Source organism: Lolium perenne, chromosome 6 (genome assembly GCF_019359855.2).
Source record: "Lolium perenne isolate Kyuss_39 chromosome 6, Kyuss_2.0, whole genome shotgun sequence".
NCBI classification, from domain to species: Eukaryota; Viridiplantae; Streptophyta; class Magnoliopsida; order Poales; family Poaceae; genus Lolium; species Lolium perenne.
The window spans coordinates 214,512,177-214,539,289 of NC_067249.2; the positions used below are offsets into that span (position 1 = coordinate 214,512,177).

Here is a 27,113-nt window from a genome sequence, read left to right on the forward strand (position 1 = left end):
CAACAAAGTTTAGTATGAATTTAGTTCATATATTGAAATGTCATGTATGAGAAACATGATACTAATGAACAACATACCACATGTAGTAGTATAATTATAGGCAAAGTGACATATTGGGATAGTTATGAGATTGAGCGAGGTCACCAAAATGTCTTGGGAATTTTATTCCACAAGTAATTTATTATTTCGAAGGAGTAAATCTCCTACCAGACTATACTTATGGTTTCTTTCTGATGAAGATTACCAATCTGCAAATTTTGGTGCTTATTAAAGTGAGCTTCAAAGTTATCCCGTTGAACTCATATTATTTGATGAATTTGTGGCATATCCCAACCAATGATTTGGGAATTGGAAATGCATATGTATGATGATTCATACAATAAAAGATTTGATAAAACTTGATAGTTATCTTATCCCTTTTAATAAGGTCCACTTTGTTTCAATTTGTTATGTTTACATCCACTTTACATTGATTTCTTGTGGTTCATTTTTTGACCATTGAGATTCTTAGTAGTTTGAGTACTAATATGAATTTCAGGTAACGGTATATCACCCGCAGGGTGTATCATATGACTCTTCATAAGAAGATATGATATATTATTATCCTGAAATAAATATGATAATTTATTGTATTATCATCAAAAGAGAACGTAAAGTGATTTGGAAGTTTTGAATCAGATCTTTATATCAACTGTCTGATCACAAAATATCAACTTGGAATTGATTTTGTAGACACCAGAAAGAAAAAACTATAATATACTAGAAATACTCAAAAATGTTTGAGAAACTATTAACGTTGTGTTTACATCATATATCTCCTCGATGGAGATTTTAAGAGAAATGGATACTTAACCAATTTCTCTCATCTGGTGTGAATTTAGTGAATTCCATTAATGGATATTCTAGCCATGTGCTGCAATATGATATTATCATGCAACTTATTTACTATGATAGTAAATTAAAATTGATGAAAATGCTTCCAATGATTATTTGAATGGCCGAGGTAATTTCGTAATGACCATAGGGTAGACATTCAACATTGAGACATTAAATGATACTTATGTCATTGCTTTGGACTTCATCCCCAAAGTGATGGGAGATGTTACATTCACCGCCAAAACATAGATCTCTATTTTGACAATGGTTATTCATGGTGAATATAATTATCACCATATGATGTTGAACCTATAGTAGTTTTGTGAAAAACTCAATCAATATTATGTATGCTGGACTTTGTCTTGATAGACATATCACACAACAATGTTATTCCATGATGCATGCTCCATAGTTTTGTCTAATACCATGGTGAAAGAAGCAAGAATTAATCATGCATGAATTGTTTTTACTATGATAGTGAATTACATTTTCGTAAACAACAAATATGCTCTTGATGAACAATTTGAATATTAAGCTGATGCTTTTATGTCGTATAAGTGTGTGAACCTTAACTGTAAGTTAAACATTGTAGATAATCTTCACACTTATGGAGTACATCTCTCATTAATAATGGTGGATAATCAAATATTAAATTTGAAGTAGTCACATATTTTATTGGCAATTGTATCTCTTTTTTTTTAAAAAAAAAGGGTTGCTGTACGAAATTGCATGTTATACAAAAATGTTAGAGGCATATATATATATAACATTATAGAATTCCCATAGAATTTAGGGATATTCAAAATATGAGGGCTTCATGTGGTACTTTCACATGATGTAAAATGGTACGTTATTATTATATGCAATTAGTAAGACCATAGAATCTAATACGTATATTAGTTGTGAAGCTAGAGACTTGAATGCAAATCCCAGAACCTGATGGCTCGTTTGTAACATATGATAAGTTAGAGGACTAAGCTCCCAAGTTCAATTCAGTCTAAGGTTTGACCCAGGAACTACACGGATATTTTCATGAATTACCGAATCTGACTGAAAGTAAAACCTGCCGAAGAGATAGGGTTTCTATCTCTTCCACACTCTTCCAAACTGGTACAGATTGAGGAATTTTTCCCCAGCACCGCTGGGAGCGTGGGAGGAGCAAGCCATGTCGTGCTCTTACTGCTCTGGCCATTGGCCACTGGCCCGCGGATCGCCTTTGGCAGCCGCGCTTCTTGGAGCCGCGCCGGGAGGTCACTGTCGCGGCCGCCGCCGTCGGTAGCCGGTGAGCTTTACCGCGCGTGGCCAAGAGAAGGGGTGGTCGCGGGTTGCGCGCCGCCGAAGGCAGGAGCAGCGCTAGGAGTCACCTTCGTGTCGTGAGGATCCAGGCAGAGGGCAGTGGCTGCGAGCACCGCCTCGCTGCGAGGATCAAGCCGAAGGTTGCAAGGCATGCCGCCGTTGAAGGTCCTGGTCGTGCGCGCGCCGAGGGCGCATCCGCGTGGGCCACCGGCCGCTTTGGGTCGCCTTTGTCGTGCTAAGGCGGCCACCTGCCAGTAGCCGTGCCACGAGGAACCGCCGCAGGGAGGAGAGCAGCGCCGGACTTCGGTTACCTTGCCGTGCAGGTGTGTTGTCGACGAGACGACGACGCCGCCTCGCCCGCAGTGGTTTCTTCCTTTTCTCTTCTTTTCTTCAGTCGTGTGAATGTCGCTATGTACTTCCAGAGGAGACGCATGGGGATGGTGCCGGCCTCCACCACAGGCCGATGTCTATGTGATGGAGCCAGGAGGAGCAGCGCCGAGGAATGGCGTGGGGCAGGGCCGCGGGCGGCGCCGTGCTCCGAGGATTCGACCATCGTCACTCGTCCCGTGCTTTCGGTTCTTCCGTTCCTCTTCGTGCTCTCGGTAGAGGCAGTGCTGATAATGTGTTTGAGAACTAATGATTGAGAGAATCAAGTGATGTTTCATTGATGATTGTTGGGGGTATATATACCCACCGAACAGACGCCTATAAGGCGGTTACAAAGACATCCTTTCGGGATTACAGCGATTGGACAAAAGTAACTACCTACTTAGATTATGATATAAGCTAATCTTAATAACTGCCTAGTTAGTTTAGTATCAAAGCTATCCTATTTCTAACACCTTTTACGTTCTTCATATTTCTTCTTCACATCTTGTTGTTTCCTTTACCGTACATAGGTTCCTTCGTGGACACTATTGCCGAAGACCAGCGTGTTGTTGCAAGAGCCGAAATTCTTCTTCGACTTGCTCAACAAAACGATACTGACTTCTGGGCTGACACATACCGCACTCGACAAATTGTGCGATTCCAAGACCGCGCAGCCCAGGTTCGAGATTATCTTGACTTCTGCACGGCCATGGTGTACAATGCTATGTTTCCTCGGAATCCCCAGCCTGCGAATCTTCCTGACTTGATGAACAAATTCAAGAATGTCCATCGAATTCATGGCTTTGTGAAGGCTCAGCTGATGGTCGGCGCCATGTTTCCTTTGATCTGACTGAAAATTTGCCACCTGAAGCTAGATCTGGACAATGTTATCAACGTCTGCTACTCCAAGTTGAAACAAAGGAGAAAAAACGTCGACAAGCTTAACGATGCGGTGACACCATTGCTAAAAAGATGATTGAAGAGCTTCTAAGGGTGGATGCTGCTTTCTTCCAAGAATACTGAATGTACAAAGACGTCGCCTAGAGGGGGGTGAATAGGCGGGTTATAAAAACTTCTACTTGAGAGCTAAACTAGGCGGAATAAAACTACTAAGTGTTTACTAGTTTAGCTCAAAGCCTATCAACTAGGGGTTTGCCTAAGTGCACCAACAACCTATGCTAGCATGATGAGGCAAATAAGGTGATAACAAGCTAGATATAGAACATCAAGCATGATAGATATCACAATGTAAAGCGCATAGGTAAAGGAGCTCGGGTTGAGAAGTAACCGGTGTACGAGGAGACGACGATGTATCCCGAAGTTCACACCCAAGGGTGCTACGTCTCCGTTGGAGCGGTGTGGAGGCACGAGGCACTCCAATGAGCCACTAGGGCCACCGTATTCTCCTCGAGCCTTTCCACCAATGGGAAAGCCTCGATCCACTAAGGGACCCTTGAGGGTGGTCACCGAACCCGTACAAGCTTGGGCAAACTCCCAAGTATCAAGCTTGAGGCAACTCTACAACACGGAGGCTCTCAAGTACAAGGCCACAAGAGGCTACAACACGCCACACCGACAACAAAGCTACAAAGACTCCAACGCGCCACAACCAACTCCAAAACCACAAAGGCTACCACACTCCACAAAGGCAACAACGCCACAAAGGTCTATTTGCCAACACTTATTCATGTTCTATTTGCTTCAAACTATTATTGTAATTTGCAGAAAACAATGTTGTAATTAGTCGACTTATTATTTTGTGTTTGAAACTATTCTTTGCTGGTGTTTTATGATAGATAGAAGGAAAAATTTGCTACAGAACACCGTTATTTTTTGGCATTTGCTGAAACACACCGCTTGATTGTGTCTTTGCCAGGTACCATTACAATTTTGTGGCATATTTGCCACAACACACCACCTACCTAAAAACGGAAAGTTTTGCACTTTTGCCTAGGATGACTGGTTTTTATGATAAATGGCAAAACTTTTCCTTTTTGGCTAGGTGGTGTGTTATGCAAATGTGTCATAAAATTGTAATGGTACAAGGCAAAGACACAATCAGACGGTGTGTTTCAGCAAATGGCTAAAAATAACGGTGTCCTGTGACAAATTTTCCCTAGATAGAATGATTATGTGAATGTAAACTGTTATTGTGTGTTCTAGCAAATGTGTCACAAAATCCTGTTTTGAGGGTTTGAAAGCCGAGGCGCAGATCAGTGCCCTCAAACCAACTCTCAAGTTTGAGCGCACTGATCTACACCAGCTGTTTTGGGTGCTCTAAGGTTGAGGGTCCATTCCCACGAAGCAAGTAGTAGTCACCACCAGGACTCAGCGGGGCGCTAATCACCATCACCCCACGGCGGCGCAGGTAAAAAATATATGCCTCAGCCCACAGGAATTGAGCTCAAACTAAAAAGACATGCAGACCGGATCAGCCGATTTGATGTCCACAGCCCGACCCAAACAGACCAAAACAGACAACTGATGTCCGAAAAGAGGCCACTGGATATGCCTAAGTTAGAACAGGAATACAATGCAGATAAAACAGCAACGTACGATGTTCATTCACACAAAGTGTAGTGTCATATCCCAAAGTTAGAACAGGAATACAACGATCCAGCAAACCAGAGCCAAACATGTCTTTTAGACACCATCGACTCAACATCTGAATATTTGTGACAACATAGACTAGTTGACTGAACTTTTCATGACAGCATCAATAATTCGTCAACCTTGTGCTTACCACTGCCCCGAATAGAAATCCTGCAGAAGAAGACTGGACTGTCACACAGAAGTTCAAGCCTTAATAAACAGATCAACCAAATAATTTCGAAGGAAAAACGGACTGGCTAATTGGTTATAGGAGACACAATAGCAAACAGAAATACAGTTATCTAATGGAGCCATGAGTCTATTACAACAAAATCAAGTCAAATATATGTAAGTTAAAAATTGGTTGATGGCAAAGCTATATCCAACAAATTAAACTTTTGTATAACTCTACTTCACAATTATTCCAATCGAACAGTCCGCCAGAACTTAAGCTATAAACTACATGTTTATATCCATATGAGCGTAGAGGTTGAATCACAAGTGAAATGAACCTGATTACATCTTTACCAGTTAAAGTTATACCAACTAAATACACAAAGACACAACAAAAGCATAAACCCAAAAGTAGGACCTAGTTGGATCCTGGATTTTTTAAACCATCACCAAGCCGAAGTATTAATTGTCAACAAAGATCATTAAAGAATTATAGAATAGTAAATCAAAGAGTAAAAAGGTTTTTGGTTGGTAAACATCAACTTAGATTAGCACAACTATAGCCTAGGCAAGTAAAGTGGGGCCTCAGCTTGAAAAATAATTGCATTAACAACATCCGGAACATAAACAAAACCTCTATTTATAAGACCATCCAACTAGGCACAAGATATGTTCAAACGAAGAGTTTTAACCTTGATGTTTTGCCAAGACTCCTTTAAAAAAGTGTATCCTACTTTGCATGCATTGAAACAACATAATAAATAGAAATATACCTCAATTTCTTCCACTAGTCTTTTTGCTTCAGCGCAGCTTCTGAAGTGATCACGAACAGGCTGAAAGAAAATGGTAGGACCCATTAAAGATAATAGGCCCATTCAAAAATAACTTAATACGCAAAAGAAAAAGGATAGTACTAAGGGCATCTCCAGCGGCGCGACGCAAACGGATGTTACGGACGTTGAGCGACCGTTTGCGTGACCGGAAATGCGTCTGGGCCATGCTCCAGCGAGGCGACGCAAAGTGACCGGGCCATCCGCGGAGACGTAAACCTGGCCCAAATATGCGCCTCGGATGCGTATCTGCGGACGCTGCGCGGATGCAGAAAGTGTCCGCTCGCGTTTGGCGGACGTTTTGCCCGCCTAGCAGTGATCCAGAGTCGATGTGTCTTCTCCGCCAGTATTGGCGCCGAGGCGTCGCTTCAGCAGTCTGCGGCCGCGAAAATGGCGATGCTTCGCGTGGCGCGCGGCCGTCGCCTACCTCTGCGCACGTAATAATGGCGATGCCACACGTGGCGCGGCCGTCGCCCTGCCTCCGACCTATATAAACAAGGGCGCGAGCATCTCATCTCCTCCCCACTAAACCCTAGCCGCCGCATAACCTCCACCGTAGCGCCGCTGCCGCTCAGCCTCCACCATGAGCAGCGCCGGCCGCGGCCAGGCTGCCGCACCTCCACCTCCCCCCGGCCTCGAGCTCCGACGAGGAGTTCGACGACGACGACAGCATCAACGACCTCCTCGACCCGGTCAAGGACGCCGTGGCCCTGGCTCTCGCTGAGGAGGAAGCAGAGGAGGAGCGGGCGGCCCATGCGGCGGTCGACGCCGAGCTGGCGCAGGCTGGCGGCCGCCGCAGCCGCAAAGGACTCCGACTCCAAGATATCATGGTCTTCCGATGACCCTGATGCGCCTACGCAGGAGGAGAGGACGGCTGAGCAGAGGGCTATCGTCGAGTCTTCCGAGACGCTTAAGGACGACACCGCGAACGCGAGGCTGGAGCCATAGCAGCCACACGGGAGGCGGCGGAGAAGCAAGCGAGGGAGCGACGCAACGACGGGGCTGGCCCGTCAGGAAGCAAGTAGTCTAGGCTTCTAGATCTACTTTGTATAGTTTTTATGCATTTAAATGTACTACTTTTTATGTTTTTAAATATGTTGCAAATCTAAAAATGGGTCGCCCCGGTGGGAGCACACCCAGACGCAAACGGACGCGCGGACAAAATATGTCCGCGGGGCGACGCAAACGGACGCTCTCGACCACTTTTGGGCGTCCGAAATGCATCACCCCGTTGGAGATGCCCTTAGCTACTTGTCCTGAATGCACTCATCTATACCTAATATAAGAATAAAAACAATAAGGTTTCTCGTCCGATTTTTCTTGCCCGTCACCATCCACCGGAGCTCCTTCACTACGCCGGAGGCAAGCTGGTCGAACAGGTTCTACTACATGGTCCCGGGCGCATGGATCTGCTCTTATTATCTTGGATTTGGTGGGATACGGATCCATTGAAGATGCTATTTTCCCTATAGATCAGGACCTCCACCTATTCTATTTAGTTCATGCAGCAAAGATTGGGGCCTCCTGTGTTTAAGATCCACTCTAAATACATGTGTGGTACTACCTATTTTCCCGTTAATAGGTGCCAGGTACTAATAACTTTCTCAAACACAAAATGAATTATTTTCTTATGACGCAAAGATAGTTTTGCTGAGCTTGGTTTTTCTAGCACATCAATCATTTATGACCGATATATGAAAACTGCTAGCAGAAGGTGCCTAGAAGAAATTGCTGTATTTATCCACTAGATTAAAGGATGGGTACAAATGTACAATCACATCAGCTATTTTCTCACTAGGATTATGGTTCATTGAGAATTTGCATGGCAATGGTTGGTCGGATGGTTAGTTGAGGGATTTCAAACTAAAAGGGAGTATTAAGTTTATTCTATCATATTCTGCAAGACTAATGCGGTCCGACCCCTCCCTAGACCCGCGCAAAGCGGGAGCTTCATGCACCGGGCTGCCCTTTTTTATTCTGCAAGACTAATGCGGTCCAACCCCTCCCCAGACCCGCGCAAAGCGGGAGCTTCATGCACCGGGCTGCCCTTTTTTTATTCTGTAAGACTAATGCGGTCCGACCCCTCCCAGACCCGCGCAAAGCGGGAGCTTCATGCACCGGGCTGCCCTTTTTTATTCTGCAAGACTAATGCGGTCCTGGGTTCGCAGCTGCCCTTTTCTTACATTCGTTATATTCTATGTTTTACAATATTTGTAGGATCATGAACACCATATCGATTGATTTTACATCCATTGAAACGCACGGGCAGTTTTTGCTAATGTAACTAAATAAATTAGTTATTTGACAGACGGATCTATTCACTGTTTCCTGCTTCCATGTATCTCTTCCCTACCACAGCACGCATTTTTCCAAGAGTACGACCAAGACATACCACATTTTTATAGAAGGCAGAATTTGAGTACAAGAAGACTACGACTCACTACGAACAACGAATGTAGTGCGAACTCCACAATAGGGCTAGTCGGAAGACAGCCACCACCAACACAACTACACAGCAGAACAAGCTTGTCCTAGACTCACGTCCAAAGATCAACCGTTACCCTGTCTTCCCTTATCGACTTACCATCCACCCTTGATGTCGTAAAGGAGGTGGCGAGTAGATGAAGGGACTTGACAAGACCCGACAAAGGCACCATCTTGGACTCACCAGCGATAACGTACATTGCGTTGCTGAAGATAAATCTTGGACAACAGTGATCACCGAAGGAACGCAGCATGGGACCTCCAAGCCGTGTCTCAAAGCCCAATGCTCCAAATAGAGGAACGACGCCAAGGACACTGCCATCATGACCTAACTCCAAATCTAGGCTTTCGCCTGGAGACAACTACCAACACTAAGAGAGAGTGAGGGGATACCGACAAAACTCGGCGATGCCTCCAAGGAGGGGGGACAAGATTTTCATCTCCATTGCCGTTCATCCCATGCCTCTAAGGATTGGAACAACACCATCCATGTAGCCTCACACCGCCGCCACTGCAGCTCCATGCTTCACGAATTGGGACAACACCATCCATGTAGCATCCCATCGCCACCAAGCTTCCGTAGCCGCGAAGTCACGGTCTACCGACACAACAGCAAGGCTGAGCAACGAGGTCCATCTTCCACCTCCATCCTGAACGAGGATCCACAAGCCTCTTACCACCTCCAGCTCGAACCAGGCTGACCCACAGCGGTTGTCACCAGCTCCAAGTGACACCCACGCAGCGCAGCAGCCACACCCCCTCCGGCCTAGATCAGGCATGTGTAGGCCTAGCCTTACCTGTGCCTTCCCCTCCTGCTCACGCTCCAGCACCAACGTGACGGCATCACCGCACTATCGCTCCGCCGCTGCTCGCAAAGGGCTCCTCCCTAGCAGAGAATCCTCGTCATCGCCTCCAAGACAGAGGACTCGCGCCACCACCTTCCAGACTGCACCGTCGCTCTACCCCGCCGCTGACCACCTCCGGCTCAAACCAGGCCGACCCACAGCGGTTGTCACCAGCTCCAAGTGACACCCACGCAGCGCAGCAGCCACACCCCCTCCGGCCCAGATCAGGCATGTGTAGGCCTAGACCTGACCTGTGCCTTCCCCTCTTGCTCCCGCTCCGGCGCCAATGGGAGGGCATCACCGCACTCCCGCTCCGCCGCTGCTCGCCAGGGGCTCCTCCCTAGCAGAGACTCCTCATCGCCTCCAAGACCGAGGACTCGCACCACCGCCTTCCAGACTATACAGTCGCTCTACCCCGCCACCTCACCTCCACTGCATAGTGCATACCACGCCAAGATCCGCCTTTCCTCCAGGCCCCTGCCATGCGCTAATGAAGAGCACCGATCCCTACCACCGCCATCCACTTCCCCACCTGCGCCACCCAAGAGTGGCCTAGGAGAGGAGGTCCATGCTGCTTTTCCTAGGGTTCTGGGGTCCTCCGGAGCAGCCTCGCGCGAGCGGCCCGGGAGGAAGTTTCATAGAGTTGGTTGTGAGCAACACGCTTTTCAATTCTATCTAAAAAGTCATTCTACATCCACTAGCTTCACAATATTTTGTAGAGATTTACTATTAATTTATGCTTCGTATATATCTCAATAAGAGTACAGATTATTTTGGTATACGCACTCCTTTCAATATGCGAATTTCTGGAAAAATGGTGTTCCAAATATTAATCTGACTGTAGCTGAGTATAAAAATGACAAAGATCAATATCAGCATATATTGTGTGCATTATGCAAAAGGGTAACAGATGAACAATAATATGTCACTTCTATAAAACCTAAAAGAGACTGCTTGGAAGAAAAGAAAGATGAGATTAATTAAAAGAAACAAGTTACCTCCAACATCATGTTTATTGCCTTTGCAAGGGCCTGCTTCACATCAGAAGGATGCAGAACTCCGCTTTCATAATCAGAAGTGAACTCTTCCATGTTCACAAATGTCCTGCACAAGTAGTCATCATGAACGCAATAAGTTTATACAATACTATCTTGAATAGTCGGCTAATGAATATTGGATAGATGACGACACTGAATTGATGAAATATTTGATCAGCGTACCGCTCACTTAGATAATACCAACATTTGTTAAGAAAAAGGAAGTATGCCTATGCAGCAACATAACTTACTTGCTGCCACCATTATCTCCCATCTGAACCACCTCAAACTTTCCAAACCGAGGTAATACAATATACTTTATGTAATCCAAACATGGGTTACCCTCGGCGGATTCTGGAGGGCAGAATCCATCACTTATTTTACTAATGATGTCTTCCTGAAGCAAAGAAAAGGCAACAAATGAACAACTCCTTGTAGAAAAAAATACAGAACACAAAAACAAATGGTTGCCTTAATAGGCCTACTGCAAAATATCATTAGTATTAAACAGCTTTTATTTTTACACGGGCGATGAATATACATTTTTAGTTTTTCCATTCTCGGTCAAGGTGAGTTTCCCCAGCATTTATGATTCATGTCAGTAGAATAGCAAAGCAAATAGTTTCAGTATCGCCAAACAAATATGAAACCAATAGACTGCAAATAAGTGGTTTTAGCATCATAAAGGTCAAAATGTTTACAAAATGAGCACAAACCTCATCATCTTCCATGAAGATGGCCCAGTTTGGATCGTCAACCGCCCATCTCTCAGGGTGTTCTAATAAATTACAGGGCATATCTGTTTTTGAAGTTAAGGGTGTATGTGTGTGCAAGCAAATGCTAGCGAAAATGTGCCTGCTTATGAGAAATACAACAGTGAAAAAATACAGAATATAAAGATACTGCTGAACAGTGCAATTGGTTTATTTTCCATCGCCATGTGAGTGCAGAAGTTTCGAGCTAACATGTGGGCTCCACTCTGATCCTGGCCCAGCAACCATATGTCTGCCTGCTGTCAACCAAATTATAACATATATATAAGCTGAAAGACTTGTGCATAAAAAAGTAAGAGCAGTCAAGGGGATGCAAACAAGATTGCAAGAGTGGAAAATAAATACTCCCTCCAATCAAAATTAATTGTCACAGATTTACGCAAAATGTTGCCTTAAATATGTCTAGGATCACTGAACCTGCGACAACTAATTTGGATCAGAGGTAGTAATTGAAACATGGTTTTGATTCTATTGATGCACAAATGAACTTATCACATGAACATTATTTCAGAGCAGACAAGTTAACATCATGTCAAAAGTAGGTATCAATTGCTAGGTTACAGTAAATATGTCAAAACCCAGAAGACTTCTCAGCTATTCTCAGCTATCTAGCCCACCGCAACTTTCTTGGGATAAAGACTTTGATGTTGTTGTCGTCGTCTATTCTCTACTATAAAAGAGCATATAGAATAGACTCCTGCACAAGTCCAGCAGTAGACACATGTTTTCCCTTCGTTTTCTCTTAACATTTTATATAAGTAGTTAGAAAAGCAGAGCATATGAAGAACATTATAACCTGGCAAACACTACATCTGAATATGAATGTGTTAATTTCAATAATTTTGCTCAAGATAACATCATAGACACATGGTGGTACCTGTGTTAAAATCAGCCAATCAACAACCTTGTCAATGAGGAATCTACTAAATATCGAGACTCAATCTCATGCCATGTTAACATACTCTGATATTACTTACCTACTGGTTATGGTAAAGCATTTATTTGCCCCTGATTTGATAAACAGTAAACTCATTGATTTCTGATGTGGCATTATAGTTAATGAGGAAAGAAAGTAATGTTGTATCTTAGCTAACACATGGCTCATGCACACATTCATGGGCAAAAACATTACTGCCCAATTACACCCAATTACGTGTGCAGTGCAAACATGACCCCTAAATCGATTCAAATGGATTGGGGAGGTTGTCTCAGGTTGTTTTTAAGGCGTCCACCTTAGGACGCTTAGGCGATAGAAAAAATGACCTCAGCTTAGGTTGTTTTTAAGGCATTTCCCCCAGCTTTCGGAATTATATACCTAATAATAAAGGAGCTAAGGCTTCTGCCCAAAAAAATCGTCAACAAAATTATTTTGGACAGTTTTGCCATCAACCAAATCACATAATACGGCAAAATGCCATGTACCGGTTCGTTTTCTCCCTTGTTTGTCCTGCCCCAGCCTCCCAAGACAAACTCCTGCTCCCGAACAGAACAAGGAGAGGACGCGCGACCGGATGCGGCCGATCCGGCGGAGAACGCAGCCTCGCTGGTCTTCGAGAAGACCGGGCAGAGCTTGGAGCGTACATAGCGGCACGACAGCCGCAGCTGCCAGGGTGCGTGGATGGAGGAGATGGCACGAGATCCACCTCCGGGGCCTCTGCTCCAGCACCCGGCCCAAACTTGACCAGTGTGTTGCCGCCGTACAGCTCCGCCGGCACGACACCACCACACTCACAGTTGATTTTTACAGCGAGCGGAGACGCCGGTGTCGTAAGCGCTTCATGCGCTCACAGTTGATTTTTACAGCGAGCGGAGACGCCGGTGTCGTAAGCGCTTCATGCGTGGGTTGTCTTCGTCCGCAACCCTTCACCTTGCCATCCATGAATTAAAATAACGGTTCATCGCAGAGAAAAAGAAACGTCGCTCGCCCACCTCCGCAGCCTTTTGCCTCTCCTGCGCCCGCGCTAAGCTCTGCTACGAAATCCTCTACGTTCAGCCTAGCGAGCTCCCTTGCCCGCCACCGCGGGGAATGGCTCCCTTCACCGCTTCCCTTGTATCCTCCGGCCAGCGTGCCTCCGGCTTCTGCCTCCCCACGCCAAGCTCTGTTGCGAACTCCTCTGCGCCCCGCCTCGCGAGCTTCCCTGCACGCCGGTGGGCATAGCTCCCTCCAAGGCTGCTCATGTTTCCTTAGGCCGGCGTGATTTCTCCAGCCGTTCTTTTTCAAGGCCACTCTGTGCAGAAAAGAAGAGATTTGGACATTTGGTTAGCCTCGTACAGGCTCTTGGTTCATCGCTCCGAACTGGGCCACCGCTGGGCTTCTTTGGTCAAAATATCGCGGGGCTGGCTCACGCACAGACATTTAGTGTAAATAGTCCCACCTCGCTCGCATATAACAATTTCCACCGGTTTATATGCCTAAATATACTGGATTATAGCAAGCTGATTTGGAACAAGCATCAGCGGGTGTGGAGCGCATGAATTGAACACTGCTGGGGACCAGATTACAGGAGGGCCTTGAACGAAGGAAAGGAGTCCTGTACGGAGAATTTGGTAAAGGAGGGGAATTAAAGTTGGAAATTAAAGAAGCAGATTAAAAGGAGCAGACTAAAAGGAGCAAATTGCCGGAGATCCTGGCGTGAGCGCGTGGGACAGAAAGAGAGATCCCAGCATCGGGGAGGCGGCTTGTGCAGCCAGCTTCAGTCGCGGTCTTGGCAGGCAGTGGATCGATTGATCCTGGAGTCAGGTCGCGTGCGTGCCGGTGCGTGTCTAGCGGCAGAGTCGGAACTGAGAGATAGGGGAGATGAGATGAGATAATTCGGGGATGTTTGGGAGCTCAGCTAGGCCTTGGGGGGGGGGGGGGGGGGAGGGGGGCTTGCAGGTTGGATTTCTGGACATGCCTTGGTTTTTTTCCTTTTCATTTTTAAAACTTTTCCCTAAAATCAGTTTTCAAAAAAATAAAATCGAGTTTAATTAATTAAAATAAAATTAGAGGGAATTTTTATTATATAAAAATATCAAACTAAATTTTATTTTATTTTTTAAGTTGTTAAGTAGCTTTACACCTTCAGTTTTTCAAACATGTAGAGACACATGTTGTATCTTTTGGCTGAAGATGTTATTAATTAGCTGAAATTCAAAGTATTCAAGGTGCTGGTCCATCTGCATAGATGATCAAAGTAAGAACGTTCACTGAACCAAGCATGCTTACAAAACGTGCACAAAGCTAGGCAGTAATTGACATACATGATGAATTTGTCAGAGAAACCAACCTTTTGAAATAATATACAAGCACTCTGTAAACAAGGATAAAATATCTCAGCAGCAGTAAAATCTCTCATCCTATAGGGACTAATACTCCCGTGGCCCCTGCTTGGTAAACATAATAAAGTGACTTGCTTGTTCCAGAGCAATAGATAATTTTACAATTCAAAAGTTCTCAAGTGAAATGAACATAACACATTTAAATAATCTAGACAAGAAGATACCTTGTATTAATTGTTGAATAAACACGAAGCCAGCTTTTTATTGCACTTGGATTGCTTTTCCTTGCAATATCCATAGCAAGTGGCCAGTATTCATCTGCATTCCTAGATATCAAATCCGACAACCACACAAACTCTACTCCATCAAGATCCATGCCAGTTGCTTTCCACGTCTCAACATTATACAAGCCAATAGGGTGCACTTTACTTAGAACGCCACCAGCAATGAAACCAATCTTATTGTCCATCTGAGCAAACCAATCTGCCATTAAAATTTTAACTTTGCAACCAGCTTTAATCATCTTATTGACATTGATTGTCATTAAGATACCCTGCACGATCAACAGATGATGTAAAATTCATGGTGTAAATCGTATGGAGGCCCAAATAGGCTCACATGAACCACTGAATCATCAGTGTGATCAACTCATAACCAAAACTTGCTGAAATAAATTAAAATAACGGCACAGCAATGAACTGAGTAGCACATAAATAATAGATAATACTTTCAAATCATACAGAACCAACCATATGAGCATATGTTCTTCAATCATAAACAAAGAAAAATTAACCAAGTGAATTTTAACTTGATCTAGGCATTGTATAAGATACCATTTGAGCAAAGGTTTTAAGCAATTCTATAGAATTTACAAAGGTTCCAAAAGGCGCTCTTCCTCGCTCAGCTAAGCTAAGCAGAAGATATCATGAGGGAGGAGCGTGAGACAATGGAGGCTAGTGCTGCTGCTGTTCAGGTAATGGGGCAAGGATTCAGATTTTCTAGGTTTCTAAATGGGCCTTATTAGGCAACCTGAGTCATCTACAAATCAAGTCAGCACCCCTTTACAGAATTATAAATTGTTTGTATGTTGAACTCCTGCGGATTACAAAATATTCTAAATTACCTGGGTTATATGCATCCACGGGGAGGGATCACACCAAACATAGCAAATGGGGGCAGTTTTGTCCTTTAAGAGCAGACTGAGCTCACACTCGTTGACACAGTTCCCGATGCTCCTCAGTGTCGCAAATCTTTGTTCAAAGCTCCTGCCAACATGAGCGCCAAAAACAAAGGCCATATTAACATGTCACAAATCTTAGGTCAATAATTAATAAGTTTTCAAATGAGTAAGGTTACATTATATAGTCAAGAGTGTCATTTGAATTCTTCGCAGTTGAAAAACTATGCTGCAAGGTCCAGTTTGATTCGAAGGTACAGGTAGGAGGAGCTCCCCTGTATTAACACAAACAAATACAAAAAAAAAATACAAGATCAGAAACTCAAATTTGACTTCTTTTTTAAGCAACTTCATGATAATCCAAATACGATGATACCAAATGCATTATATACAAAGTACTAGTTAAATTTATAGGAATAGAAGTTACAGAACCATACTTGATGTGCAAAAACTACCAAAGAACTGCAATTATTCGGTTGCCATATTCAGTGGGTGCCAACAGTTGTATGTAGGTCACCAACACAAGCTGTACCTTTGTGATTTACAGCAAAATAGGTGTGGTTTGCGAACTATACAACATAAGGAGGGGTTATTTAGTGGTCTTCTGGAAAATGCATGTCATTCTCGAAATCTACACATACTCTACAAAAATAAAAGATACTCCCTTCGTCCCAAAATGTAAGTCACCTAAGGATTGGTTAGAAGTCAAATCTTACTAACTTTGACTAAATATATAGGAAAAAATACTACTACATCTACGATACTGAATGGACACATTAAGAAAATATACTTTATGGTGAATCTATTGATATTGATTCAGTATTGTAATTGTTCATATTTTTTTGTATAACCTTGGTCAAACTTAGAAAATGTTGACTTTTGAGTAAGCCATAGACGCCTTACATTTTGGGACAGGGGAAGTACTTCAAAACTCAAATGATTCTGAAAACAAATACGGTATACAGGTATCTATACATGTCTAGTATGTAGATATCTTTTGTGATCTGATCTACGCAAAGAAGTAACTGTGTGGAGCCAAGCCAAGTTTCTTTTTGCCATTTTGCAGAAACAGTCGTCCTTTTTTGTGTGGCCACCTTCGTCCCATAATAATATTGGTCGTAATAACATCTTATATCATGGGACGGAGTACATACTAACCCTTCCTCTATTTTATGGGTTTACTATACTCCCTCCGTCTCATGAAAGTTATCTTAGATTTCTACAAATTTGGATGTATCTGAATAGTGAGTAGATGCATCCAAATTTGACCCAACTTAAGACATCTTTCATTGGATGGAGGGAGTATGACCGTTCCCAACATTCGTATCGGCGTATCTGCCTCTGGGAGAGGAGAAGAACTACAAATGTACTTACCTGTTGTTATTTTGCAGCGGGTGCTGTTTGGGGGGGAAACCGTCAGCTGGATCTGGTTGACGAAGGAGGTGGTGAAGATGCCGTGGCATGTTGGAACCGAAGCCAACAACGGCAGATGCATGGACGAACAGATCTAGCGGGGATTTGTACCCCTTACCCAGCACCTGAGAAAACGCCCGCGATATCATTGTTTCGACGGCGAACAGGTCTATGGATAGCCGTGGACGCTGTTACACGGTGGTAGCATAACCCGGCTCAAAATCCGATCGGCTCGGCCAACCCCAGCCGCCGCCGCCGACGACGAAGTGATAGGAAGGACAAGGTTTTTAGGGTTATTATTAGGAAGAACTATGCGCGACAACGGGCTGGGTTCGTTTCCTTTTCAGAGACGGCGACTTCTAGGGTTGGGAAGAAACCGTATCAGCTGGAGAGTTTGGTCCTTCGCCGCGCCAACGGCTCAGACTGGGCTTTCTTTTAGCAGGCTCAGACTGGGCTTTTCGGGCGCCCCTATTTGACGCTTCACGCGTCGGGGGTGCAGCATTCGCGTCGAAGCTCTCCCGCATGGGCCGGCCCAATTCAGGAGTCGCCCCGTTCGAGCTTGTTCTTGGTTCCACTTCTTGGTCTTACCTTCCATCAACACGACCTGTGTCGTGCATGTGCGACACGCACAATGTAGCAACTCCCACCGGAAACCAACAGAGTTGATTTTTATGCGTTCCTATGGAATACTCAAGTATTTTTTCTTGACGCACATCTCCCCTACTTTAAAAGAGCGAGAGCGTCCCATCCAACAAATCTCAGCCTTCCAAAGCATATATCGGGCATCGCTAGGAATCGGAAGCCGATATGTGCTTCCGATCGGCCCGGGTATGGCCGCACGATTAGAAGCACCTCCTCCATTAGATCTTCAACCAGCCCCGCAGGTTAATTACCGTGAATCGAGGACTGATTTGCATGCTTCCATCAAAAATAGATCCCGTAATGTACGCCCATTATAATTCATCCGCGAGAAGCTAGGAATCGGTTATCCAGAGTTTCCAAACTGCTTCCTATAACTACTCCTCATTTTCTATTTTTGGGAAAGTAAATTAGCATTAAGGAAACTAATAATTTAAGCAAAGTAAGTCTCCATGACATGTGATTTGTTTCCGTGTAAAACAAATGTTGTTTCCAATGCTATTTGTATTTGATTCTGATCGATCAAAAAATGTGTTTCCAATGCTACGAAAATCAGCTTCTAATGGAATCCAAATTTGTTTCGATCTGAAAATAGCTTTAACATCTTTTTTTCGAAAATATGAAAATCATTCTTATACCGACTACCGACCAGATAACACTTCGTTCTCTGCCACTGTAATTTGCTTCAATTTAACATAACTTGTACTGTACTATAGAATGGAGTATCACATGTAATGAAGTAGTATTGTTTTCCAAAAGGATCAGAAGTATTGTTCATAGACCATGACCTATAGAATGGATTCTAACAAAAAAAGAAATATGCTTCCACATAAAAGAGTACTGTATTACAAGTGCTTCAAACGAATTCTGGACGTGCTACCAACGAAATGAAACTTTGCTACCAATGAATGCCAGATTTGCTCTTGTAAACCTATGTTTCAAATGGTAATGGATCACGAACTAAGTGCTTCCTATTACAGACCAAAGCTTCAGATCAACTGTATGTTGTGAGTACAAATAATCAACTAAGTGGCAAAGACACGAGCACGTTGTTGGCAAATGAGATCGTCGTCGTGCGCCTGCTGGTCATCGCTGTATTGAAGATTTGGACTCCATCGGCATGGCTACCGCAATTCACGGTGTCGCAACCATCACCATTCCCATGCCTAAGATCAGCAGCAAAGCGGACACTGTTAACGACATCGGACGCCCTTGATGGAGCATGGAGTCACCAGCTCGTCGGACTTGTAGAGTGTGTGCTTATCTGAAATCAGCAATCTTGTGGATCTCAATGCTGAGGAATCCATGTGCGAGGGTGCATCTTCTAGGTCCCGACGCCGGCTAGTGTGGAGGTGTTGTGGAACTGCATCACGCGCAGACATTTCTCAAGAAATTATGACTTGCTTCCAAAGAGATGAAACATGCTTCCGCCAATCCCTTGCACCCGCAGGATGGCCGCAATGGTGTGAGATCTTTGATTTCAGGTATTTATTCATTTATAGAACATAAGCATACACCAAATGGGACCACATTAGCTTGCGCGTAATCACCAAGGATGGTCGATCTTCTCCTGCAGGTAAATAATGAGACCATAAAAATTCAAGTAAGGAAGCGCAGTTATGAATTACATTGATATAGATGGGCATGAAGCATGTATGCAGTATATATGTATGGCGCAAGTATAAAGCATGTATGCAGCTTGGAACATCTGGGCACTTAATTTGTCAATGCTTCAATGCTACTCTTTAGAGCTCCGAGGAAACAGCAAGCATTCAACATGTAGGAAGTTACATTGACAAAAATGGGCACGAAGCATATATGCAGTCTGTACAACACAGGTACGAAGCATGTACAGCTTGAAACAATGTATTTAATTTGTTAAACTGGAAGCATGGCAAGAATACTGATGAAGCTGTAATATATAGTGTTGCAAGCACTTTGGATGCATGGTGTTAAGCCAGACCTCTAAAGAGTAGCAACGAAGCATTAAGAAATTTGGATGGTAGCACATAGGAAGCATGGATAAAAAACAAGAATTCACACAACATATGGAGCACTAATTAAATACGGAGTATATTCATCATATATGATAAATTTAGGAAGCACAAGGCCAAGTTTCAACCAAAAATAGTTAAATACTGGAAACAGATACACTAACTAAATCAAGAAGCATGGATTTGAAGTGACACTCAGTTTGGAAATATGAGAAAAAAAGAGCATGGTCGACAATGGATGTAGCCAATATTCTCTACAATATATAGGAGCATCGGTAAGAAACAAAGAACCATCACTAGTATTGTGTGCGCCCAAACTTTTGTACACTAGCTACATGAATAAGAAGCAAGAGACAATGTGTTTACCAGATCCATCGAATCAACACCGTATCAGCATAAATCAACAACGTATCAGCATCTTGCAATCTTGCATACCAATTGGAGCTCTTGGAACAACCCTTCAGATTGAATCTTCAAACTTGCAGGAAAATACCAGTTCTAGCACAAGAATTTACATCACATTACAGCACAAAGAATATAGAAGGATATATTATTTAGAGACCGGAAATCCCATGGCTACCTTAGAGAAGAAAGCACGCTACAAGGGTGAAGTAAGGTGGGTGGAGACGTGCGCTGGCGTCGCTGCCGAGAAGGGCCGGTGAACAAGGTGAGCTGCAGCTGGCGCCTCCAATCATGGATGCCCCAACGAGGATTTCCCACGGTGAAACGGCATGGTGCCGGTGCAGGACTCGATCCAGCTGGATCTCGGCTGGGATGGAACCATGGGAGGGCGTGTCGCAGTGGGAAGAGAAGTGGCGGCGCGGCTCGGCGCCATGGAGATTAGAGGCAGCGAGGAACCTATCAATTTGGGGAGGAGCACGACCGGGGATTTGGGATCCCATCTGGGCGACGTGCAAGGATAGTGGACCCATTTTTTTCTTTTCGTTAGAAGCAAATATGCGCGGACCGTCGGATCGAACAAAGATTTGACGGCATCAGAAGGGTCCGATGATTTGTTTCGTGTCGGACCCCGACATATAGTATTTACCTATATCCAACGCCTGAAATCGCTCACATCTTTGAAGGGAGCAGACCAGGGGATCACAACCGTCTCTACCGATCCAGGAAAAAATAATCACTCAAAGAGAAGCAGTTCCACTCCCGAGAGAACAGTGGATCACCACCGCCGCCATACAGCATCCCCACGACCCTATCCTTCGGCGTCGCCGCCCGAGAGAAACAGGGGATTTACGCTGCCGCATCCGTACCCCATCTGCACGGCCCTCTCCATGGCGCCACCGCGCGGGAGGAACAGGGAATCGCCTCTGCCTAGGAGAAACGGGGAATCGCCGCCGCCGGACACAATCCCCACGGGTCACGGTCCTCTCCGCCAGCGTCGCCGTGACCCACCATCCGGACTGCGACGTGCGTCTGCCGCATCCTTCCCGCGCTTCCGGTCCTCGACTGTCGTCACGCGCCTCCGTCTGCTGTGGAGGACGCAAGCGCCACAGCCGCTGAAGCCCGTCCTGAAGACGTGAAGGAGACCTGAAGACGTGATTACATGATGCCAATTTCAGGGTTGTGCATCTATTATTCTTCATATTGGCAACGTGAATTTTCCAATGGTAAAGAAATTAATTCTATACTGATACGAGAACTCATCCATACAGTTTGAAACTAGGTTGTGTTATATAGTGAGCTGAAACCTGGGGACTGAATAGATTGAACTCGGCGACATATGATCCCGCCCCAACTTGATGTTTCATTGGTCCAGCAAAACATGTCCGGGCCCACCACTGGAGTTGGGCTTTACGTATACAGGTGGTATACAAGTGGTGAAAAGTAGGCACAATACATGTCTGTGGGCCCGCTTTGTTAAGAGAGTTGAATTTTGGTTGATATTTTACAGCTGCAAGCCTGCAACGAAAGTGGTGGGGCAGTGCTTCATGAATGCAGCAGCTCAGGCCATTGTGAGACGTCTGCACTAGATATGCAGCTGCGACATTGTTGAGTCGCAGCGCAAAAGCCTCCACCGCGCCCTGGCTGGGGCCGAGCTTATCCTCGCTGCCCGCCCGCCTCTGGTCGGAGCTCACTAGCGCTGTCTGTCAGTCACTGCTCGTGCAGTCGTACGTGCACCGTGCCGTCGTGGCATCCTGAGCTCGCCGATGCAGCTCGCGGTCGCTGGACTTGGGACGGAGATGAGGAGCTGGTTGGCGCCATAATCCTATCTGCGCTCGCCGCCATAGCCATTAGCCACAGGGAACTGCCCGTACCCGCGTTCGCCCGCGGCCGCCGCTAGCAGGAGCTCGCCCAGCCGCGCCATGGCCAAGCTCATTGAGACGTGGACGAGCTGGTGGCCGCACTGGTGACCGAGGATGCTAGCATGATAGTTGTTGCTCATGCGGTGGCGTGCAGGATACTTATTCGTGTGGCGCGCACAGCTTCGAGCTGTTGTCGCCATGTTCTAGCACCTGCAGCGAGCCCGAGCCTGCGCATGCGCCTGCGCCTGCAGCGGAGATGAACTCGGCCCACGCCCGCGCGCCGTCCGCGTTGGCGTTGGTGCAGCGCTTAACGACCACCATGACGGCCGTGTACGGCCGCGTCTGGGGAGAAGGTCACCGACACTTCTTCACTAGAAATGACGCCATCGTACGCGCATGCCGCCGCCCGCGCCTATCCTCCCCGGCGTGCTGCAGCATCTGCACAGCGGCAGGGACGCCGCAGGGGCGTGCTCCAGGCCTCCAGCATTTGCTGCCTCCGTGGGCGAGGTCGACGTGGCATCCGTGAGCAACCGAACGCGGCCGCACCCAACGCCTCCTCGTCCCCCCGCGATGTCGCCGGTAGCTCCTCCGCAACTGCCTGAATGTCGACGACGGTGCCGGAGACGGACGAAGGCGCCACGCCGCCTGTCGCCACCACTCTACCTGCTGCGCACCCTCCGGCTCGCCGCCCATCTCCGACCACGGCCACGCGCCATCGGGCTGCGGCCGTGCTGCCTCTGCTCCCGCGCGTCCGCGCGCGCCACGCCTCCGGCCGCGCCTCCGTCCGCAGCGCGCGGACGCCTCCATCGCTTGTGTAGCTCTGGCCGCCGCCGTACGCTGCCAGTTCGCATAGAGAAAAAGAGTGTTCGTGAGAGAGTAGATGCTTTAATTGCTGGTCCCTCGGTGCTGTAATTCTACTCGTATTTTCCATCGGCTAGAAAACGATAGCTGCTGTTGTGGTCCCATCCTCAAAAGCTAGGGCCAATGGAAATTTGCCATCTGCCCGGTTCATATGCCGCCGAGTTCAACTGAGAGTTTCCCGCTGAAACCTGATTGATACGATAGTTTGATCTGCTTTTCACATATAAGATGCCAACCAGATTGTTATAATACCCAAGTTATTTTGTTTCCACTAAAATCAAATTATAAAATATTAGATTTAGATTTGCACATTAATTTTTCTCTATCCCGTCGCTCAGTTATTGCAAGACATGCTTATTACAAGAATTGCAATTCAGTTGGCTGCATACATTTGCAATTGTACTGCTATCAGTTCAAAGTATGGGTGTAGTTATAGTTCATTCCTGTATTAAAGTTTGTGCAATTGTACCGTCCTCAATCCCTGTTGGGTATATGGTTTTTCAATCCGGTTATAAATGTACCCAATTAATACAATGCTCTCCATGATTTTACATTAAACATTTTCCATCGCAGTCAATGCACATGAAGAAAATTCATCCAGCCTTGTTCCCATCAGTATCATGGGAGTGTTCCTCGTTTAAAGATCTAATGGACACACCTATAGAGAGGAATACCAATACCATGAGAGAAGATGGCGAAGAGCCTAGGAGGGGACAATTGTCAAAGTCACACCCGATAGTGAAGGAGTAGGTATCATATGCACTCTTGTTCTAAGGCATCTTGATCCTTCTAGGAGGAAGGTTAATAATAGCCTTTAATTTAGTTGAAGGGATCTTCGAGAGAAGGAGGGAAAGCCTCTTACTGAAGTGCAACCATTTGAATTGCATGTAGATGAGAGGGCAATTCAGGATACCAAGGTCAGTGATTTCGCCACAGCTTTCATGAGATGATTTCAGTCTACAGCTGATCTTTATGCAAGATTACATTGTGAATTATTTAATAGGATTGTTTCATCATATCACCTGCAGCAGATAACCATTTATGCAAGATTACATTGCGAATTATTTTGTAGGATTACTGTTATCTGGGTTCATTTGTGATGTTCCAGTTGGCCTTTTCTTCCAAGCAAGGCTCAGGTGTAGGTCTAAAGGATATATCAGATTAAACTGCCTTAATCTAGCATTTTGTTCATACAGTAGTTTCTTCTCGCGAAGTAGCATGTGTGGTTTCTAGAAAGGAAGGATAAGTAAGCAAACTAGAGTGCTTTTTTTTTCCTTTTGATGTTGCTCTACACAGTTATATAGAAATTATTGCACTACACACTTCTTTCAATGTTGAATAAACAATACAACACTATATACAAGTTAAGTAAGTATAGTTTGACTTTACTTTTCTCATGCAATAGTGATTTTGTTCAAAAAATAACTATAGATCGCATATGGAGAAATTATGTTGGATCAGTCATCCTAAGAATGAATACAACGTTCAGGTTGTAGAATGATGGAAATGGAGTCATGCACTCTTGCCTTATGAACTTTTGATCAGAAAGACTTCACTCTCTCCATCTTCCACATACATTTAGGTAGTTTTTTATAAACCCAAAGAGAAGGCATATTCTACAGATTCACCATATTGTTGGAGCTATTGTCATTTATAATGTACTTGAGAGGTAAATCTGGTGTGCATATTGAGCCATTTATAAATTTTTGTGTGAAAGCAATATATACTACTCAGTTTTTAGTGATTGGTGGCAAATTCTGCTAATTTCATCCGATTTAGCAGCTTCATGTTGGAACTTTGTTAAAGATCAAAATCGTGGGAATGTGATATAATTACTGTGTAAAATTGTGATCTTCATGTGATACAATTTGCTGGAATGTTGTAATACAAAAAATGATTTCTAGCTAACCATTATGGTGAAGAAATTATTTAGGCCGCCTAAACTTACTTTCTCGCTCACGTCCCCTTCAAAATCACCCTCTAAATTATTATGCATGATCTAAACAATGGGACTATAAATATAGCATTATTTAATATATGAGTTATCACTTAGCCACAATTCACCCAGCTTGTATTGCTGTTGCATTATATTCTCGAGAAATCAGCTTTCAGTGGCCATGAATTGAGTTCCAAACAGCACACAGCTAGACATTTGGTTCCAGGAATATTTTTGTGCTTTACTTTGAGTGACCATTATCTAAGAGCTCTTTTACGGTGATTGGCGTGGAACCGAGGTTCCGTCTAATCGAATCTAGGTTCCGTCTAATATAAATTTTCGTAGCCGTTGATTAAATCGGTGTGTAACTTCTATAGCACTATAACAATTCCAAACGGACATTTTGAAAGTCAACAACGTCTTGCCTAGATCCGTTTCCACAGAAAATCTTCCCAGCCGTGATCCTGTCGCTGCCGTAGGACATCCCCGTCGTGATCTTATCTCCTTGATCGCTGCGGCAGGGACCTGAGAACCCGGCCGCGATCTCCACTTGATGGCTGCTGCAATACAAGGAAATCAACGTCCAGCGATCACCCGGCCGCTATCTTTGCCTTGATCGCCATCCCAGCTGCCAGCCGCCGCCGCCGCCTCCTCCCTCGAGCCGCCGCCACCCTCTCCGTCGCAGCCCCCTCCCCTCCGTCACGGGGATCGCCGGCAGAGTCACGGACCCGTCCCCTCCGTCGCGGGGATCGGCCGGAATGTCGGTAGGATCGCCGGGAGCATCCAGCCCCTACCCCCTACCTGACGAGCGCCGCCCGAGATCACGGCGGATGCGTTTCTGCCTCCCCGTCCACGTCGCCTCCTTCGATCGCCTCTGTTGCCGTCGGTAAGCTCCGATTCATCATTGGCCCCCGTCCTGCTCTTCGCATTGATTGTCACAGCAAACAGCGAACAGGACAGAGCAGATATTTATCATTTTAGTTTGTTCAATCTAGTTTTTCATTAGGTTTAAATTTGCATCACAGCTATGCACCAGCACTACCATATTACGTTCTTGCACATGTTTCAATTTTGTACAGAGAATTTGCTAATCTTGGTGTTAACTATTTAAAGTGGTTAGCTTAATCCCGAAGGATGCGGACAACATTCAGTCAACAAACTCTAGAATTTTTTTTATTTATGTTATAATCACATTGCAAAGGGCATGCTATTACATGTTCAACACTAGATACAATATTGCTGGTAGGGCTAGTTATATATTTATGAAAGTGCATGGCCTCGGATCCTTTGTTTGACTGGTACAATTATAGGATGAAAGCAAGCCTATTCACTTATAGGAGTTATGCCACAGGGGGCTTTTCATCCCAACAGATCACAAAGTCCTGTTGTATGGTTGTGACGAGTAGTACCATCTGCTTGCAATATTCGTTTTGTTGAAACGCCCACCGGAGTGCCTGCGGTTACTATAGACCAAGCACATATGTTATATATCCACAACTAAAACAGCCACCGCAGTGGTTGCTGTTACTTTAGGGCATTCCATGTACAGTTTCCCCTATGCTAATCAATGAAATGGCACATTGATCTTTCAAAAAAAGAAAGATAATTCACTGCTGCTTGTATTGGTTTAGTCATAACCAGCAGCTAGCTCTAACATATAGTTTTTGTGTTTGAAGGTCAGATTTACAGTTTGTGGTAGTTAAATCCTTTACAGTATTCTGTGAATATATACACATGAATGACATCAATGCAGGTAAGTGCTAATGATCGGTTGCTTTCAGTCCATATGCATCAGATTAATACTAGACGATATTATGATTTTATTCTCCGCTGGGGTTGATGCTCAGTTTTGTATTGATATCTTCCTTTATTTTGTGAAACAGCTGCCAGAATGAGGTCGGCAGTCAATGAAAAAACTGAAGCAGAGAAGATTCTTCACATCAAGAGAGCTGAAGGAGAAACTGAGTCCAAGTAGCTTGTTGATGGGTTGAGAGACAGCGTCCTCGCAATCTTAGAGAATGTGCACGGTACCACTGCAAAGGACATCACGGATATGGTTCTGGTGACCTGGTACTTCGACGCCATGGAGGAGATTGGGGCCTCGTCCAAATCCTCTTCAGTGTTTATCCCCCATGGTCCTGGAGCCGTCAAGGATGTCGCCCAACAGATCAGAGATGGTCTCCTACAGGACAATACTCTTTAAGCGAACCTGGAAAAGGATGCTTTCTGTTTTCCAAGAGTTTTGAAGTCCTTCATCCTTATCCTAAAACGATAGTATGCGAACAATGTTGGGCAACG

The 27,113-nt window shown here is 44.9% G+C and overlaps 2 protein-coding genes and 2 long non-coding RNA genes across 7 annotated transcripts; 2 read left to right on the top strand and 2 right to left on the bottom strand.

Moving 5' to 3' along the window:
- Positions 1 to 1,825: 1,825 nt before the first annotated feature.
- LOC127306068 (uncharacterized) lies at positions 1,826 to 2,910 on the top strand. Its single transcript, XR_007854349.1, has 2 exons — positions 1,826 to 2,495; positions 2,595 to 2,910. It is a non-coding gene; the product is annotated as an uncharacterized lncRNA (long non-coding RNA).
- Positions 2,911 to 5,081: 2,171 nt separating this feature from the next.
- Positions 5,082 to 17,476, bottom strand: LOC127306067 (tyrosine--tRNA ligase 1, cytoplasmic-like). Of its 3 annotated transcripts, none has more exons than XM_071822860.1 (11): positions 17,086 to 17,476; positions 15,891 to 15,986; positions 15,658 to 15,799; positions 14,759 to 15,087; positions 14,543 to 14,639; positions 11,407 to 11,512; positions 11,220 to 11,302; positions 10,755 to 10,900; positions 10,465 to 10,570; positions 6,081 to 6,140; positions 5,082 to 5,322 (listed from the first exon to the last, which is right to left on the bottom strand). In XM_071822860.1, exons 1-11 carry the CDS (start codon positions 17,271 to 17,273, stop codon positions 5,281 to 5,283), a joined length of 1,395 nt encoding a protein of 464 aa, XP_071678961.1. In that variant the 5' UTR covers positions 17,274 to 17,476; the 3' UTR covers positions 5,082 to 5,280. The 3 variants fall into 3 exon arrangements, with proteins under 3 accessions (XP_071678961.1, XP_071678960.1, XP_051192636.1); XM_071822859.1 differs by having other exon boundaries at positions 11,407 to 11,515; XM_051336676.1 differs by having other exon boundaries at positions 5,082 to 5,304; positions 11,407 to 11,515; positions 17,086 to 17,475.
- A 1,095-nt stretch (positions 17,477 to 18,571) lies between these two features.
- Positions 18,572 to 20,695, bottom strand: LOC127306069 (uncharacterized). The gene is made up of 3 exons (XR_007854350.2): positions 20,338 to 20,695; positions 20,124 to 20,255; positions 18,572 to 19,333 (listed from the first exon to the last, which is right to left on the bottom strand). It is a non-coding gene; the product is annotated as an uncharacterized lncRNA (long non-coding RNA).
- A 4,437-nt stretch (positions 20,696 to 25,132) lies between these two features.
- LOC127306070 (uncharacterized) lies at positions 25,133 to 26,872 on the top strand. Of its 2 annotated transcripts, XM_051336678.2 has the most exons (3): positions 25,223 to 25,701; positions 26,492 to 26,568; positions 26,699 to 26,872. In XM_051336678.2, exons 1-3 carry the CDS (start codon positions 25,574 to 25,576, stop codon positions 26,788 to 26,790), a joined length of 297 nt encoding a protein of 98 aa, XP_051192638.1. In that variant the 5' UTR covers positions 25,223 to 25,573; the 3' UTR covers positions 26,791 to 26,872. The 2 variants fall into 2 exon arrangements, 1 of the variants encoding a protein (XP_051192638.1); XR_007854351.2 differs by lacking the exon at positions 26,492 to 26,568 and having other exon boundaries at positions 25,133 to 25,701.
- The last annotated feature ends 241 nt before the right edge of the window (positions 26,873 to 27,113 follow it).

Coding starts and splice junctions, on each gene's coding strand:
- LOC127306067 (XM_071822859.1), bottom strand. CDS start 17,273: ATGATATCGCGGGCGTTTTCTCAGGTGCTGGGTAAGGGGTACAAATCC. Junction 15,987..17,085: donor CCGCTGCAAAATAACAACAG/GTAAGTACATTT, acceptor GTGTTAATACAG/GGGAGCTCCTCCTACCTGTA. Junction 11,303..11,406: donor ACCAATTGCACTGTTCAGCA/GTATCTTTATAT, acceptor CTTCAAAAACAG/ATATGCCCTGTAATTTATTA.
- LOC127306070 (XM_051336678.2), top strand. CDS start 25,574: ATGTCGGTAGGATCGCCGGGAGCATCCAGCCCCTACCCCCTACCTGAC. Junction 25,702..26,491: donor GATCGCCTCTGTTGCCGTCG/GTAAGCTCCGAT, acceptor TTGTGTTTGAAG/GTCAGATTTACAGTTTGTGG. Junction 26,569..26,698: donor CATGAATGACATCAATGCAG/GTAAGTGCTAAT, acceptor TTTGTGAAACAG/CTGCCAGAATGAGGTCGGCA.